The sequence below is a fragment of the Bicyclus anynana genome, chromosome Z (genome assembly GCF_947172395.1).
Source record: "Bicyclus anynana chromosome Z, ilBicAnyn1.1, whole genome shotgun sequence".
In the NCBI taxonomy this organism is placed as follows: Eukaryota; Metazoa; Arthropoda; class Insecta; order Lepidoptera; family Nymphalidae; genus Bicyclus; species Bicyclus anynana.
Window position 1 is genome coordinate 19,647,723 of NC_069110.1, and position 19,473 is coordinate 19,667,195.

Genomic DNA, 19,473 nt, shown 5'->3' on the forward strand with positions numbered 1-19,473 from the left:
AGTACCTATAAGACATACTATAACGTCTTGCGAGGCAGGTCCTATTAAAGTTGATCTGAGATCCTGCATAACTGTATTTGAAGTCCGTGCTTCGTAACATATTAATCTGTGGTTTGTTCACACTTCACACCACACGCGCACTCTGAGACCACAGTAGGGATGTCACTAGTTGAAAACATCGATGTTGACATCGATGTCATAATCGAAAGGTCAACATCGATGTTCGATATTCATCATAAACCAAACATCGGTTTTGGGTAACATCGATAGTTTTAGCACTGATGATAATTCAATAAAATACAATGAAATCGTTTCATCATCATCAATCAACCCATTTTCGGGTCACTGCTGAACTCAAGTCTCCTCACAGAATGAGAGGGGTTAGGCCAATAGTCCGCCACGCTGGCCCAATGCGGATTAACAGACTTCACACACGCAGAGGATTAAGAAAATTCTCTGATAAGCAGGTTTCCTCATTAATTTGTTTTTCCTTCACCGACGAAATCGTTTAATATAGGTTTATTTATCAATAAACAAACCTGTATTTGTGAATGCGTTCATAAAATTCTTAATTTGTACGTACATTGCATTAGTCTTTCCGTAACCTCGATGATTGATTTTATTGAATCCGTTATGATATTTTTCGAATAGCAACATCGATGTTTTACTTTACAAAATCGATGATTTGGAGTAACATTCTTTATCGATGATCGTCGAGCATCCCTAGTCCGCAGGAATCAGAAATTCAGGATGGGAAGTGGGAATATTGATTGTGTACCCATTCACTAAATAAAATAAATCAAAAATATTTCGGCCTCACAGCGGCACAGTCGTTTAACGTGCTCGTAATTAATGACATGTTATTTGACGAATCGGGTGCAATTGGGAACGAGTGTCATACAGTAAACAAAAAATAAACTGCAAATAATTATGTATACATGAACACAGTTATTTAAAAAGAGAAGATAGAAGCTGTGTAGCTTCGTCATCCCACGATGAACCCTGTATCATTGAACGGTGCTCACAACAGGCTCATCCATGAGGCCGACCAGCTCATTTCCTACATAGAACGCGGAACTTCCGTGCTCAAGTTCTCCCCGCGCAAGCGGCCCGAGCGTAACTTGCTCTCCGTCCGTCGTGAAACGCACCAAGTCATATGGTATAAAACTGGATCCCCTCAACGTCATGCGTTCGAAGGAGCTATCGATATCCGCGAAATCAAAGAAGTGCGTTCAGGCAAGAACTCCAAAGATTTCGACAAATGGCCCGACGAGACTAAACGGCTCGAAAACACCAAGTGCTTCAGCATTTTTTATGGCAGCGAGTTTAAATTACGAGTGGCTTCATTTGCAGGTAAGTCAGTTTGCTTCTCTTCTCAGTAGGATGGCCAACTCCTCACCAGGTGTCCATATGCAGAAAGTTGCTGGGTGCAGGCAGCTCAGCATTGTGGTGTTTGGAAATCCCTACAATATCCATATGTCTGGCAGTGTAAGTCTATCAACTGGTATGATGATGATGGTGATGATGATTGCTATAGTTTAGGCTTGAAGTTATTTTACAACACAATAATTAAGGATTTGAAGCCAGAAATTGAATAAATAAAAGGGCTCTGTGATCAGTGTTAACGTTCACCTTATTTGCTCATGTTGGTTTCTCTGCCACAACAAATTGGGTACAATTCTTTTAGAGCAGCCTTAAATACCCATTCAAATGTAGAACTTGCTTCAGTTAAGCATAATCTGTGCTGGATCTAATATTGATTATCAATAAATTATCATAATTTTGACAATGTTACTACTTATAAATATTACATTTTTAATTTTATAACGGAAGTTATTCTAACACCCAAACTATTTTAGACCAGACCCCTTACCAAAATAAACTCAAACGTAATTCATTTGACTTGCTAATAGAACATGTTCAATAATTCCTTTTTTTATTCCGGCTCTCTTGCCAATAGCGACAACTGTAAACTACCTCCATTTTGTTCCTCTTTGTATGTCAAGTGGTTTTCCAAATATCGTTATGTTTTGCATTTTATATTAAGTTTTTGGATGTCTATATAAACCCATTTGCAAAAGAAAAACAGAAACCCAAAACTTTTTTATACAACTATAGAAATCATAAACAAAACACTTTTTATATGCACTATTAATTATCTAACATAGTCATAATATTAAAGAAAAGACAATTATCACTGGTAATATAGTCAGTGACTCTTTGTTGAGAAGGCTGTACTCAATATTATATTTTTTTATTCTCTTTCTTTCCTTTGTCTATGGGAGATCAGTCTTTGGACCATAATCCAATCAAATGACTGCTGAGAATGTCAATATTTTGTGTCAGAATTTAGAACAGTTTGGTCTCAGTCATTCCACTGTTTAACCAGGGTTCATGAAACCAGTTCTCTTAGAAAGAGCAGGATAAGAAGAAATCAATACACCTACTGAGCCCAGGGACTACAGATATATTGAGAGCCAAGTCTTGGGAAATCAGAAGTCTACCTACAATAACATCAAAAACAATCTTCAAAATTGAAAATGTTACAAATGTGAGATGTTGATTTACATAGTCAAAGACCAGCCATGAGTCCTAAAGTACTCTGTGGGCACAGTATTGCAAGGTTAGGATTATCCCAAAACTGTGTGTCAAGCAAGGTTTTGTTTTCTGATAAAGTCACAATTTCTTTATTTGGTGAGAACTGACTTTGTAAAGTGCTAAAAAGAACAGGAGAGAGCTATTCAAAGATATGTTTTGATGACATTACATCATCTGATGAGGGCTCTGTCATGTTTTGGGCTGGCAAAATTTCTGAAAGGCATACAGAGTTAGTTTTTGTAGAAAATTGCTCTCTAAATGCACAATGCTATGTGCATGGAACACCTAATTCCTCATGCACAACCAGCATTGGTTGTTACAGGAAGTGCTACTGTGTTTATGGATGGCAATACTTGAGCACACTGATTAAGCAACTTAAGCACTTGAGTGAAGTTGGGAAATACCGCTTAGATTGTCCAGCATGAAATCCTGACCTAAATCCCATCGTGGGGACTATAGGGGACTTTCTAAAACAACATGTACTATCAAACTTGAATACTGAAGCTTATACCATACCGCTAAATGCTTCAGTATCCAAGTTTGATACCACTAAAAACCATCTGAGATATGTTTATAATAAACTTCTAGTTTTGGTACTTTTTTTTTTTTATTTACTGACCTTTACTGACGTATACATATGTACCTAAACTAAATGCCAGTGGCCCTTAAGACATTACTTAACTTAACTTAAACTTAAACATTATAAAAGCCGTTTGTCTGTTGGTTAGAGATTATGTGTCATCAGGAGTAATTCCATTAACAAATCTCCTATTTTGCTGTATTCTAGCTATCTTTCTTGGCTAGATTTTGAACACTGTTGCACTTCAGTCTGCAAAACAGCAGGCTGCCGTCTCCTCTCAGATTGTTTGCCAAGTCATTGACATGCATCTCTAGTCGCTCCTAATATTTGATACTGTAGCACTGTATTTCCTATCTGACTGTCTTAACATTAAGATCTTTTTGGATTTTTCTGGACTTATGTAAGGTGGGATGTTAAAAAAACAGACAGTATTTCAAATAAACATTTATTTCTTTCTTTCAAGTAAGCTTAACATCAAGTGAGATCACAGTTAAGGCTTCATATAATGAGTGAGGTTGACTAGGACAAAATCATTGGTAGATATAACGGTCAAGATTTCAGTTTATTCTTTCCCCACATGGCAGATACCACACCAGATTGAAATACTTTTGTCTGTTTCTATTATCATACTAATGATAGTTACAATATCCTAAGTTATCCTTGACCTCTAAAATTTTGACAAAAGCCCATTATAGAAACACAAAAGCCTATATTTCTCTACACATAATATAATTGTAAGGATGCCAAATTTGTACAATAGATTTTTTTACGTACATGGCACATACTATACATATACGTATACATAATCATCACAATCCATATCCTTATCAGACCTGGCTATATTTTGGCTGGTGGGAGGCTTCGGCCGTGGCTAGTTACCACCCTACCGGCAAAAACGTACCGCCAAGCGATTTGGCGTTCCGGTACGATGCCGTGTAGAAACTGAAAGGGGTGTGGATTTTCATCCTCCTCCTAACAAGTTAGCCCGCTTCCATCTTTGACTACATCATCACTTACCATCAGGTGAGGTCAAGGGCTAACTTGTAAATAATAAAAAAAAAGACGCTCTATACTTTAACAAATTAATTACCTTCCTCATAAATTATTTCATTTATTGGTGAAAACCATCTAAAAATTAGTATTTGAGCTTATCGCGAATAGACAGACAGATAAGATGCTTAAATTGTTAGATTTTCTAAATGAAATAATTTTTGTTTGTACAAGTAACAAAAACTGATGAATGAGTATTTCTGATTGCCTTTTTTCAGTGGTCCAAAAAGGGGTACTCAACAACATGCAAGGTAGCCTACCTTATGTTATTTTTTTATCGGTACATTTTTGCCCCAACCTAATGCGATGATAGCTAATGATCCCTAATATCACCTCTTAAAAGGATCGCTATACGTTTTCAGTGACCTGTATATTGGTTTATGAATAGACGCAAGAAATAGCTTACGAGTAAAGAAATCACATATTGATATTAGCGCCTTTTCTTTAACCAAATAGTATTGATTAATGTAGTACGTGATCCATGAGAAATAACTAACGGAACTAGCTTTAAAAATAGATTTATGTATGCGTTTCTTGAATACCATAGGAGTTTCTGTTGTTGAATGTTTTTCAAAGATGTGTACATGTAGCATAGTCCGGGAATACCAAACGTATTGCACTTCATGTATGTATCTATAACAAGCAGACGTCCATAATAAGTTCGTCGAATTTGGGGTCTTTCTCTTCGTAGGTCTATCTTTAAAATGCACCCTTTCTTTTCCAGTGGATTACTTTTCATTAATTCTTTAGTGCTAACCTACTCACTAAATAACCTGAAAAAAGAATGTTAGCTCCAGTAATTTATGCTGAGCGTAGATATGTCATTCATTCAGTCAGTTTTATTTGACTGAACCAGTAGACGGACAACCTAATAAGAACTGTCGAATATAACTCAGGGCGATGCATCATAAGGGCGGTTTCAGACTAGCGTTCTATACGCGCGTATGAGTTGGAAGCGCATGTAGGCGCGTATAGGCGCCTTTTGGCACACGCTCCACTCGTACGAGCTTTGACGCGCTTCTAAGCTCGTATAAGCGCGAGCTGCGAGGGACACCTCCAGAGATACTGACACGACACCAGGTTCGAGCGAACATTCCAAAATATGCCCGTTTACGCGAGTCCGTTTATTTGTACGCTGAAATTACCGTATACGCGCATAAAAATACGCTAGTCTGAAATCACTCTTAGGCGTTGCGACGTCGCAGCGACGTTGTGCGTTATCGCAACGCAGGTATGGCAGACAATGCGTTGTTCTGTTGCGACAACGCACTAATAAGCATCTCCCTAACAAAGCAACTCTTGGTGGAGCATATTCGCTTAGAACACGTCCTATATTCGGCGATGCTCAGCGCCCCATAACCTACAACTTAACTACAGTCACACAAGGCTCCACAGATGTTTTTGTTTACCGCACACACTTATTATGTTTTACATCAAAGATATTATACTATTAGACATGTAACGTGTCTATTCATAATCACCGCAAAAAGTGATCCTAATTGAGCTACTCCACTGAGCGCACACATGCACAATCTTGTGTTTACTTACATTATTGGAAAGTAGGTGGTGTGCTACGGAGAGCACGTTAAGCCGTCTGTCTCGGTCACTTTCATTAACATCTGAGAGTGTCTGTAAGAAGTCCGAAATTGGGCCCAACTCTCAGAAAGATACAGAAATGTAAAATGTAATAAAAATCCTGTGTATTTTACTAGATTACTCCATTTGAAGAGCCGTGATAGCCCAGTGGATATGACCTCTGCCTCCGATTCCGGATGGTGAGATCTCCTTATATGTACTAATTTATGGCCAATTTTCAGCTATGTATCGTTTGAATTTTTTTGGCCCGAGTTTCTATGGAGACTGAGTCTTTAATCTTCTTCTTCATCTTTAATCGGCAACGTGGTTGGTCACTTACAGCTCCTATAAGTAGGATGTGCCCTGTGGGGTGTCAATAAAGACGGATAATAATGACTGTTTAAATAATTAACATGATTGATTTAAGCATCTACGGATAAAGAATGCGAGGCTTGGAAGCAGGGCCTCAGGTTCTTGATAGAAGAGTCGACCAACACGTCGTTCCCCCTGCAGTTCGAGAGATGGCTGAGGAAGGAGTTTTACGCCATTGAAAATGCGAACGAAAAGTAAGTTAACTAGTTACAACTTTATTTATTTATTGAGGAAAATCTATCGCTAAAACTTTTTTTTTTTATTCTTTACAAGTTAGCCCTTGACTACAATCTCACCTGATGGTAAGTGATGATGCAGTCTAAGATGGAAGCGGGCTAACTTGTTAGGAGGAGGATGAAAATCCACACCCCTTTCCGTTTCTACACGGCATCGTACCAGAACGCTAAATCGCTTGGCGGCACGTCTATGCCGGTAGGGTGGTAACTAGCCACGGCCGAAGCCTCCCACCAGCCAGACCTGGACAAATTAAGAAAATCTCAATCTGCGCAGCCGGGGATCGAACCCAGGACCTCCGTCTTGTACATCTACCTCGCATACCACTGCGCGACGGAGGCCGTCAAAAAATACATTAAATTCATGCTTAAATTTTATTTCATTGTTATATTATGTTAATGTTTAGCAATGAAAAGATATGTCACCGCTAGATTGTAAAATACGTAAATTTATAATCTCACTCGTGATGTTATAATCTACCGTCATATTGTGAACTGAAAATACTGATTACAATTTAAAGTGTTATTTTTCGGTATATTATATTCTATCGGAAGTGAAACCGTTAAATTTCAATCTTAAAACGTCAACTGTCCGATCTTACACTTGATTGGTCGGCCTTACAGTTTGACAGTAACATACGATACGAGTATATATTAATATGGCATTACATTTCTTAGCTATTGGTGTACTCATGTCCATTAATTTATTTTTAATTAATATATATTTTTTATTAATTTATTCTAACTAGCAACAGTCGAAATTCTACATTTGATTAAAATGAATAATGTATTTCAACTAGCATAATCCGGCGGTTTCACCCGCGTAGATCCCGTTTTCATATGAATGCGGGGCTAAAATATTATCATCAGGCGAGATTGTAGTCAAGGACTAACTTGTAAATAATAAAAAATGTCTCTGATAATGTAGCCTTCCATTGGTGAAATATTATTTGAAACTGGTCCAGTTGTTTCAGAGCCTATTCAATGCAAACAAACAAGCAAATCTTTCCTATTTATAACAGTACCTGTTATGCCTTCCTACCCAAGATTTGTGATGGGAAAATCCTTAACCAACATGACGTTTGTATTTTCTACAGAATAAAGGACTTCATGCACTTCTTCTACATCAGACTTTACCTGTTTTAATTAATTTCCCTGAATTCACGTAGGTGTTATGTCTACAGATAATGACGTACTGCTTTGACGTACCCTGTTAGGTGCGCACATGCATTTTATATCGCGTGGGATGAAGGTATACAGGGTGTCCCATATAGTAACGCTGCAGTTATTGATTTCGAGGTAAACGGTCACCGGGTCAGGTGGTTCATATGTAGGTTGTCCCATATTTCACTTGATCTTTTTTTATTTGATATTTAACGAAAATGAGATCTCTAAAATCTTAATTAAAACAGCTACATCATTGACAAAATTTATTTTCAATAGAAAACATTAAACATCCGTATTATTTTGGTCACTTTAAAGATATTTTTAAAAAGTAATCGAATTAGTTTTGTATAAGTTATTATATTCCACTTGAGTCCCCTTGAATTGAATGATCGCTTGATCCATTAATTATTAAATTAGCTAACAAGGCCATCTTTGTACCTCGAATCTGTAACTTAAAAAACTTTGATGTTTGCCTTCGTCAATGCTCAAGTGAAAAGAAAATTTGCTATTGTACATCGTCAAGTAGACATCTTCACAGGATGTGGTTTTACGCTTGAAGTTGTTTTGTCGGTTTTTTCACGATAACTAACAAAATTAAATTATTCATCCTACGTAATGAGCTTCCGCAAAGCCTGCTTCAATAATAGAAAAGTTCTTATAATCCTTATAAGACCTCTTGTGGTCTTGTCTATTTCAGGTTGACTTCTTTATAATCTAAAAATCATGGTTCGATTCCCAGTTAGTTTTTATCAAGGAATTGCCTACAATTGTAATATTTTCTAAATTAGTTCGTATATACAAATGTACCTCTCTATATAGTACGAGATCCGGCTTAAGAAATGTATACCCTCATCTGTTGTTTATTTATTTATACTTTATCCACAAGAAAAAACAAATAATAAGATAGAAAAAAAAGTATAGCACAGAAGTAGGATACAAAAGGCGGCCTTATCGCTAAGTAGCGATTTCTTCCATTATTTAATTGGGATAAGAAATAAATGATACAAAATATTCAGAGACACGTTGAACGTGGGTTGCCTTAAATTCCGGCTGGATAGTATTCGCGTCCATCTTAGACCTCATCATTTCTTTCTATCAGGCCTGATTATAGTCAAGGGCAAGCCATAAATGACCGTACTCGTCCCATTATAGGCAATTTCGTACACTTATTTTAGTTATTTTAAAAGGTAATAACTTAACCGATTTCCGTGAAAATTTGAATGGTACCAATCTGGAAGTATACTCTTTCAAATGATAAATAATTTTACATTATTCATCACACTAATATTGTAAAGACGACAGTTGTTGTTGACGACCTGTGAATGTTTGTTCCTTCTTTACGCTGCGGCTACTAAAGTGATTTGGCTGAAATTTGGAAAGAAAAAAGATTTTACTCTGCATTAACACATAGGCTATTTCATCCCGGAAAAATCCATGGTTCCCGCGGGATTTGTGAAAAACTGAATTCCACGTGGACGAAGTCGCAGGCATCCGATCGTTGCTTTATAAATGACGACAATATGAAGTGACAAACATCGTTGAGAGAACCTCTTCCTTTTTTCGAAGTTGGTATGTATAAGGATTAGTTAACAATAGCGTTCCTTTTGCAGGATCTCATTGAAAGAGGTAAAGGGGTTCTTGCCGAAGATCAATTGCAAGATGGTCACCAAAGATCTCAAAGACCTGTTCTCCGAGGTCGATCTCAACCACGGCGGGGAGTTCTCCTATGACGAGTTCAACTTGTTCTTTCATAAGCTCACTTACAATGTCAACGTAAGTTTCGATATGTTTTATTTGTGTACTAGCTGACGCCGCGCGGTTTTACCCGCGTGGTTCCCTTTCCCGTAGGAATATGGGGATAATTTGCCTATAGCCTTCCTCGATAAATGGGCTATCTAACACGGAAAGAATTTTTCAAATCGGACCAGTGATTCCTGAGATTAGCGCGTTCAATCAAACAAACAAACAAACTCTTCAGCTTTATTATATTAGTATATTTGTGTATTCTTTATGGCTTTATCTTGTTGGTGCAATGGGTAGCCTATGTCATATATGACATACCTTCTGATCAGTTTGAAGGCGGTGCCAAGCCAGTGATGTTTTAATTCAAGCCGTTTAAATTACAAAATTTCTGTGGTTCTTTCAGAAACGGCTTTAATTAAAACATGACACTGGATTGGCACCGCCTTCAAACTGATCAGAAGGTAGTACATAGGTATGATGTTATTTTTTGCTTTTTAGTTTAGGTTAATTTTTGAGTTGGAAGTCGGTTGAATTTTTTTTATTAAAATTTTTATTTTTTAATTTTTAGTGTTAGCACACCTACTGAGTGTGAACAAAAATTAATAAGCAATTAGTTGAAACGTTATTTTCTTATGATAAGTATCTAAGTCCTACAATCCCAATTTTAAAAATACTACCTTAACTCATATACAAAATTTCACTCCCCCTTTATCCACACGTAATATGAATATTCAGAAAAACGTGAAAGGTGACTGTCCTCCGTCTTCATCACCAGACCCCCTGTGCAGTCACTATCCATATGGGTGGAAAGTTCTCATCAATATAAAATTTATCAATTCCAAACACAAGGTAGCTACTGTGAACCGTCGAGGAGTTCCCTTAACTCTCCTTCATCTTCATCACCAGACCCCTAATACAGTCACAACCTATCTAGGTGGAAAGTTCTCATCAATACAAATTTATCAAGTCCAAACACAAGGTAGCTACTGTGAACCGTTGAGGAGTTCTCTTAACTGTCCTTCGTCTTCATCATCAGACCCTTAATACAGTCACAACCCATCTTGGTGGAAAGTTCTCATCAATACAAATAAATCAAGCCCAAACAAAAGGTACCTGCTGTAAATCGTTGACGAGTTCCATCGTCTGTGTTTCGGCTCCATCATCAGACCAACTCCAGACCTTCATAAAATTGTAGTGGTTTAAAATACCTTATGGAAACACTAACAATCGCACTAGCCGTCTCTACAACTTTCGAAAGTTCCCCTCGATTTTTCCAGGATGCCATCATCAGATCCTGACATGAAAAAAATGGGACCACCCTGGACCACCCTTTAAAACAAAAAAAGAAATTTCAAAATCGGTCCACAAATGACGGAATTATCGCTGGACATACATAAAAAAAAAAAAACATACATACAGCCGAACGTAGAACCTCCTCCTTTTTGGAAGTCTGTTAAAAAGAGCAACTGTTGAGTTTCTTGTCGGCTCTTCTCAGCAGAACCTGCCTTCCGAACTTGTGGTAGAGTCTTTACAAATAGTCAAACTAGACGTTTTAAAAGTGCTTGTAAACTAAGCCTACTTGAAATAATTGTCATCAATTGTAAATTAAAATAGTGTATGATTTCAAAAAAAAAGCAACTGCTGAGTTTCTCTTCTCAGTAGAAACCTTTTAAAAAAATAAATTTATTATGAAACAGCTAAAACTCACGTGATACAACGTCGGAGTATGCCCGACTACTTTCGAACCCATACGGGGCCCTTAGTCATGAACGCGATCCAAACTGATCACGACAAATTGAGTTTGGATAGTATCACGTGAGTTTTAGTCGTGTTTCATAATAAGTTAATATGAATAACACTCATAGTTTAAATTCTAAAATTAACTTAAATTTTCACAAAATAACCTACGACATAATTTTTAGACCCCGACGGAGATATACCGCAAGTTTTCGGCTTACTGTTCAAAGTCTTCCACCATCACTCTGCGGGAGTTCCAGAGGTTTCTGATCACGGAACAAAACGACCCGATGGGAGAGGATGAGGCCAGTGCATCCCAATTCATGAGGGACTTCCTGAGGGACCCGCAGAGAGACGTCTCCGAGCCTTACTTCACACTAAGCGAGGTAATAATGTATAATCTATCAGTGATCAGTCACTAGACAATGAACTGACTTTTTGATAGAAGAAATTGTATTTATTTGAAGGTCACTCCATTATGGTAAGCGTCCACATTCAACGTCCGTCTAGACTACCCGACGCTTACCAAAAGGTGGTGAAACCGGCAATTAATAAGCGCGATCACATGCAAGCCAATGTAGAGCCGTGATAGCCCAGTGCCTCTGCCTCCGATTCTGGAGGATGTGAGTTCGAATCCGGTCGAAGGGTATGCACCTCCAACTTTTTATTTGTGTGCATTTTAAGAAATTAAATATCACGTGTCTCAAACGGTGGAGGAAAAACATCGTGAGGAAACCTGCATACCAGAGAATTTGCTCAATTCTCTGCGTGTGTGAAGTCGGCCAATCCGCATTGGGCCAGCGTGGTGGACTATTGGCCTAACCCTTCTCATTCTGAGAGGAGACTCGAGCTCAGCAGTGAGCCAAATATGGGTTGATAATGATGATCACATGTAAATTTGGATTTTGTTTTCAGTTTGTGGAGATGTTGTTTTCAAAACAAAACACCATATGGGACAGTCGCCATGACCAAGTCACTCAAGACATGACCAGACCTCTCTGCCACTACTGGATTGCCTCCTCGCACAATACGTAAGTTAAATTTTAACCGACTTCAAAAAAGGAGGAGGTATATATTCGACGCGTATGTTTTATTTTTCATACAACATATTCACTTGATCACGTGACATGTCGATAGCAAATGTCATTCCCATACATTTTCCTAGTTTTCGAAGCGTTTGCGATCGTAGAAAGAGAATCGACGAACTCTCTGTTGAGAACCAAGTATGCTAGAGCATTCTCCAGTACCAATCAAGGATGTTGTGGTGTTTTGTTTTTACATTCACAGAAATCACCAGACGCCAGTCTTATTGGAATCCTGCCAACTGCGCAATATACTAGCAATAACTAGAATACTAACCTCGGTTTCACCCGCGTAGTTACCATTGTCGTGCGAATACAGAGATAAACATCATCATCATCATCATTATCATTATCAGCCCATATTCCGCTCACTGCTGAATTAGAGTTCCCTCTCAGAATGAGAAGGGTTAGGCCAATAGTCCACCACGCTGGCCCAATTGGCAGACTTCAAATACTCAGAGAATAAAGAGAGAAAGAAAGAAGAAGTAAGAAAGTTCTCTGGTATGCAGATTTCCTCACGATTGTTTTCCTTCACAGTTTGAGACACGTAGTATTTAATTTGTTAAAATGCACATAACTGAAAAGTTGGAGGTGCATGTTCCGGACCGGAACTCCGGAACGGAGGCAAAGGTTATATACACTGCGAGCTATCACATATCATAAACGGTGATAAACATACCCTATGTTATTCGCATGTAATGCAACTTTCCATTCGTAAAATAATTTACTGTCTAGAGTCTATTCATAAAATAAAAACAAACGAAAAATCAAATCTTGCCTCTTTGATGTTAGTATAGACTAGCTTTAGATTGCAGCTAACCTCCCGTGATTATGTCAATTCATTTAAATAACGGACTACCTGCTTAAAGTTACATTTTATTCATCGGGTACACTACTGTTCTGGTCGAAAAGGGATCTGTGTATTTTTATACACACCTGGTGTAATGCATTATTCACGGTGATCGGTTGAATATTAAAGCTTTAAAACGTAACAAACAAACTCACATTCGAATTTATAAAGTTTAGTTTCTTATCCATATTTCGAGATGTCTTTGCCAAGACATCTCGAAAGAAACCTCATGGAAGTTGGAGTAACGCTCCATATTTCTTTGCCAAGACGCCACTGTAGTCTCGACAGAAATCTTATGAATCACAAGTCTTCTTCTTCGCAGTCACACTCTGGACAGCTAGTATATAAATAAATACATATATACAGCTAGTATTAGGTCTTTACCTATGAAATTGCCTTTTCGTATGAAAGAAATTAAACGGATTTTTTCATGTATTTTTTATTTGTATTAATCGAAGCATACAATCAATGCATCTTTATTGATAGCTTTGATTAAGGCAACAAATTCTTCAAAGGCATTTTATACTGCCTCTCGAGTATTGAATTTTTTTCTCGCCAAGAAGTTATCCAAATTCTGGAAAAAAGTAGTAGTTTGTAGGCGCAAGGTCTGGTGAGTAGGGCGAATGACGGAGAGCTTCCAACCCCAGTTCTTGCAAGTTGGAGACCGTTTGCTGTGCAATATGATGTCGCGCGTTGGGGAGAGGAGCGATTGACCAATGCGATTCCTTCATTTGTGTGTCTTTTGAGCAGTGCAAGGCACGTCTCGACGCGTAATTCGCGCTGGCGATCATTGAGTTCGTGGGTCACCCATTTGTCAAGCTTTTTTACCTTGCCAATTTGACGCAAATGGACCAATTTTGTTTGGACGCTAACGTCGAAAGCTGCTGCTAATTCAGCCGTAGATTGTGTATCATCTTCCACAATCGCCTTTAATTCGTCACTGTCGACCAGTCTTCGGGCGATTGCGAGGTTCATATTTCAGGTCGAAATTCCCAGAACGGAAGCGAGCGAACCAATAGCATGGTGCGTTGGTTTGTAGTGTTAGCTCCGTAAATGTCGTTGATGTTGCGTGCTGGTTGTGCCGGGTTGAAAATGTGACACTAATCAATAAACAAATGACTATTTCTTATTAAATGTCGAACAGATATCTGACGGGCGACCAGTTCTCCAGCGAGTCGACGGTGGAGGCGTACGCGCGCGTGCTGGCGGGCGGCTGCCGGTGCGTGGAGCTGGACTGCTGGGACGGGCCGGACGGCACGCCCTTCATCTACCACGGACACACGCTCACCACCAAGATCAAGTTCATCGATGTGTTGCGGACGATCAAGGTATTCTGTGGAATACACACGACCAGACAGCTGACGGAGATTTGTAACAGATGGATGTAGGGTTAAGGAGTTCCTTTATGACGCGTCAACACTCCTCCTCTCCGCTCGTATCGGCAATTGCCGGACGATAACTGACAATTCAAACTCCACGACTTTCACTCACTCAATTAATGTACTCAAAACTGACTCTACCCAACTCAAGTGCTTAACTCCCTGGCGCCCCACTTAAGCTATACCCACAAATCCACTGATTGGCCAGTCTTATACTATATAAGTCAGTCTTATACTATATAGTTCATCTCCAAAGAACATCTTTCATCATACAAACATACAAAATCTTTCATAGGTTGGGTGTACTCTTCAATAACAAAATCCCCAGACACCTCCAAGACAGTTTCGACCTGCCAATATGGCTAATGTATAATTTTAGACAATTTGTTAAAAATCATTTATTTAAGTCGAGGTTACTACAAAATTGATGAATTTTCTTAATGATAAAGACTGAGAGGACAAAATTGGATTATCTTCCGCCTTCACACAGGAAGTAAAAGTAAAAGAAATTGTAATGATTCAACTATTGTAAATTAACAATTCATGAATTTTAAAACAGCATCAGTTGAGTTTCTTGTCGGTTTTTCTCAGAACCTGCCTTCTGAACTTCGGAGTTTTAGAAATAGTCAAAATTGACGTTTAAAAGGGTAAACTAAGCCTACTAGAATTAAATGAATAATGATTTTTTGAAGGAGTACGCCTTCGTCGCGTCGGAGTACCCCGTGATCCTGTCCATAGAGGACAACTGCTCGTTGCCGCAGCAGCGCCGCATGGCCGCCGCCTTCCAGGACGTGTTCGGGGACTCGCTGTTGACGGCGCCCGTCGACAAGGGCGAGACCGCGTTGCCGTCCCCGCACGACCTGCGCGGCAAGATCATCCTCAAGCACAAGAAGCTACCCGAAGGTAAACCCCCACTTTTACTTTTGAAGTTTATGCCTCTTGAGCCTCGTTTAAGGGGTCCGCAATATTGATTCGATTTGATTTCCTCTAATGTCATACCCTCTTTTAGATCTACTAACACACTAGTGATTAAAGCGTTGTTTTGTTGTTAATGAACCAGCAATATCTTGTCATATTATACATCAAACTTGCACACTAGCAGTCATCACTAGCTTTTCATTGCCACGTGTCCTAATGATTGATATTATTAAAATGACGCTAATCGTGACAATCAGCAGAGTTATTATGTATCTGAGTCTACCGTTCACTACGTCGTTTTTAACCGTATTTTTTGTGATCATCTAACTGTATGTTTTCAACGAAATAATATAGTAGTAGGAAGTAGTGATGTTATTTTAACGCAAAGCCGTTATTTACATAATTTTGTTGAAACAATCATGTCAGATGATGGTAAAATCGACGTGATGTAAAATGTCGTAGTAATAAATCTATATATAGTGACACATCATTTGAATACACTGAGATAGATGATGAACAACTCTGAGTGTTTCAAATGTCGTATCACGGCGTCCACCCGCAGGCGCCGAGGAGAGCTCGTTCGCCGTGCGGCAGGACGACGGCAAGGAGTTCGACCTGCGCAACACGCTGAAGAACGGCATCCTGCTGCTGCAGGACCCGGTGGACCGCGAGTGGAACCCGCACGCCTTCGTGCTCACCGAGAGCAAGCTGCACTACACGGAGCACTACAGCGCGCCCGAGCCCGACGCGGACGCGGACGCCGAGGCGGAGCAGGCGCCGCGCGACGAGCTGCACGTGGCCGAGTGCTGGTTCCACGGCCGCCTCGCCGGCAACCGGCAGGAGGCCGAGGAGCTGCTGCGGCGGCACGCGCGCCTCGGCGACGGCACCTTCCTCGTGCGCGAGAGCGTCACCTTCGTCGGCGACTACTGCCTGTCGTTCTGGCGGCGCGGCGAGGTCAACCACTGCCGCATCAAGCTGAAGCTCGACCGCGGCCTCACCAAGTACTACCTCATCGACAGCGTCTGCTTCGACAGCCTGTACGACCTCATCACGCACTACCGCCAGCACCCGCTGCGCAGCCAGGTGAGCGAGAGCAAATGTCACTCGGCGACGTTCATCAGAAAAAGTTATTTATTAATGATTTTAAACTTATTTCGTGGTTGTTCATTATGAATGAGATTTTTAATGTCGATATTTCGACCCAGTTGCATGGATCGTGGTCACGACGGGGCAGATTAGGGGGGCAAACGTTAGGGGCAGAATCGATCTACCCTCTTTCTCACCAGATCAGAGGGTAGATCGATTCTGCCCCTTACAGCGGACTTCACTTCTCTTCTCGCAACTTCAGTTCCGTCGTGACCACGATCCATGCAACTGGGTCGAAATATCGACATTAAAAATCTCGTCGTTTTATCGTGGTATGTACCCGTTTAAATAACATTCATAAGTTATTTATTGCTACGAAATGTCACCCAAAACAGTCAACATTGCATAATAATGTTCGATACTATTCTTTGTTATATTTTAGTAATATAAGTTATAAGTTATTGGCGAAAATGATGTTACTCATCATTATCAATCAGTAACAATCAACAAGTAATCAACAAGTAGCAACAAATGTTATAGAATTAGCATGTTGCAAACTGTTGCTCCACAAAAGTATGCACGGTGCAAATGCACGGTAACAGCGACGGGACAAAAACACATAAATATTTAAAGTCTCATTCGAATGCGTCGCCAGAAAGTATCTATACAAATGGAGTCGGTGGAAGTGTATAAAAACGAAAACGATAATCGCTAGGGTCGCAACTGTATGTAGAGTCCAAATCAAAGTTGCATTACATTTCAGTTGACTTAAAACTAATTTATATTCACATGCCTCATGCTTTTTCAATACCGCTACACAAATTTCTTGTTTTTTACCAATTTTCCTGTCCCCTGGAAACAGACGACGGTATATATGGAGGGACGTAATAAGCTATATTTTCTGAGCTATTAAGATGAAAATATTTTGTCTGAACATTTTACGTCTTGCGTTATAATAGATGTTTTGTATTTACCGATTTCACGGTCACCTCGCTGCACAGTGAATGACGCTGATTGCATATCGCTCCGCAGACACGATTTACATTTTATTCAGATTTTATAACACTCTTGCGATAATGTCTTCCCTGGACGCAAGCCGCCTCACCCACCGCTTGACCGAATCGACATTGGTTTTTTAAATGTGAATGTCATAAATAATTCAATGAATTTTAAACCAATTTATGTACCACTGATCTTTATTGTTTTTTCCCTTATCATCTTGAAATGTCACTTCGTGAAATATTCAGTTTCCTTTTTTCTCGATATTTTTTACATTGTATGGGCGAGCACTTGACTGCAATCATGCCTGATAGTAATCGATGATGACGTCTACGGTGGAACGCGCTTGCCTAGAATGTGTCTTACTTTTGACTTAAACAAACCTACATTGTAAGTAGGGAAAAAAAGCTGGGAGGAAAGAGGCCAAACGCTCCGTACGAATTTGTTTTTATTAAATATACGCGACTTCCATTACTGGATTAATATTAAAGAGCATACGTGAAAAATATTTACCATTTTGTGGGATAAAAGAATTTAAAGTATTCTTTATATAACTGGCTTTACGGCTCTTGAGTTCTAGCTAATGTCTTCTACTAGCATACTATGCATAGACTACTAAATAATACTCGTGGTGCCCACAATCCAGGTTTTTTGTGGTCAGGTCACCTATACACCTTTTTTATTCTTTACAAGTTAGCCCTTAACCACAATCTCACTTTATGGTAAGTGATGATGCAATCTAAAATGGAATCGGGTTAACTTGTCCGGAGAAGGATGAAAATCAACATCCCTTTTGGTTTATACACGAAATAGTACCGGCGTATCGTATGCATTCATTCGCAAGGCTCAATGTTACAAACGAATGAATAGAAATAGGGTAGTTAACTCATAACAAATTTAATATAAACAATTTTAATTTCGTGTAGTACATGGAATAAGGGTCCGAAACATATCAATATCAGTTAATAAAAGTTAAGGATTTCTTATAAAGCTTAATTTAAATATCACGCCAAAAACACTGTTGTCCATTTTGTGACGTCACTTCATGTACTAAACGTCGAATTAATTGTTAACTAATATTTATGTCAAACGCGACTATGGGATTTATTATAGTGCTGTCATGAAACAGTTGAAATATAGACTGTCATGGTCGACAGGCGTTTTGACTCTTTTTGTCAAAAACATATTATATTATAATTTCATGTAATCACGTCTCGAAAAAATATAAAAAAAAATCAGTCTAGTAGAACAATAATGAATTATTTAAGACCATTTAGAAAAAAGTGTCAACTAGTCTATTGTGAACAGCAACTGTCTCCTCGTTGCGCAGGAGTTTCTCATAACCTTGAAGGAGCCGGTGCCGCAGCCCAACAAGCACGAGGGCAAGGAGTGGTGGCAGGGCACGTGCTCGCGCGCGCACGCGGAGGAGCTGCTGCGCAAGGCCAACGTGGACGGCGCCTTCCTGGTGAGGCCCAGCGACAACGACCCCACGTGCTACGTCATCAGCTTTCGGTGAGACATATGATAGCACAATCTGTTTTTTAACCATAAGTTAGTTATTTCTGCATATCGTCTCCAAAGAGTAAAAAAATCTTTTGTAGGTTTGGGTGTACTCTTCTATAATAAGTAGTCGACTAGTAAAAACATTTACTTAGTCGAGGGTACTACAACATTGATGAGTTCCTTAAAGATGAAAGCGCTTGGAGGCCGTTGGATCAGCTTCCACCTTCACACAGGAAATAAAACTATAAGAAATTGTAATTGTTATCAATTGTGAATTATAATACTGTATGACTTTTTCAAAAGAGCAACTGTTGAGTTTCTTGCCGGTATCTTCTCAGCAGAACCTGCCTTCCGAACCGATGGTAGAATCTTTACAAATAGTCAACTGACGTGTCAAAAGTGCTTGTAAACTGAGCCTACTTGAAATAAATGATTTTTGATTTGATTTGATTTGATTTGAAACCCCACGCAAAAAGAGCGGTGTTATCATGTGATTGTGGATCATAGCTTCCGAACCGATGAAACGATGTTAATTTAGTTTTTTTTTTTGTGTTAAAGGTGACTTATGTGCGAGCGTTCTTAGACATGTTTGATGACATTC

At 39.2% G+C, this 19,473-nt stretch overlaps 1 protein-coding gene across 2 annotated transcripts in view; it reads left to right on the top strand.

The window, feature by feature from the left end:
- The first annotated feature begins 710 nt into the window (after window positions 1-710).
- LOC112048663 (1-phosphatidylinositol 4,5-bisphosphate phosphodiesterase gamma-1) overlaps window positions 711-19,473 on the top strand; it is a 29,850-nt gene continuing 11,087 nt past the window's right edge. The window contains exons 1-9 of one of the 2 annotated variants that reach the window (XM_052890811.1): window positions 711-1,353; window positions 6,231-6,369; window positions 9,186-9,348; window positions 11,241-11,441; window positions 11,971-12,086; window positions 14,132-14,315; window positions 15,059-15,269; window positions 15,847-16,367; window positions 18,700-18,881. In XM_052890811.1, the coding sequence (XP_052746771.1) occupies window positions 996-1,353; window positions 6,231-6,369; window positions 9,186-9,348; window positions 11,241-11,441; window positions 11,971-12,086; window positions 14,132-14,315; window positions 15,059-15,269; window positions 15,847-16,367; window positions 18,700-18,881 (2,075 nt within the window). In that variant the 5' untranslated portion in view covers window positions 711-995. The remainder of the gene's footprint in view (window positions 1,354-6,230; window positions 6,370-9,185; window positions 9,349-11,240; window positions 11,442-11,970; window positions 12,087-14,131; window positions 14,316-15,058; window positions 15,270-15,846; window positions 16,368-18,699; window positions 18,882-19,473) is intronic. The other variant, XM_052890810.1, reaches the window with a different exon arrangement.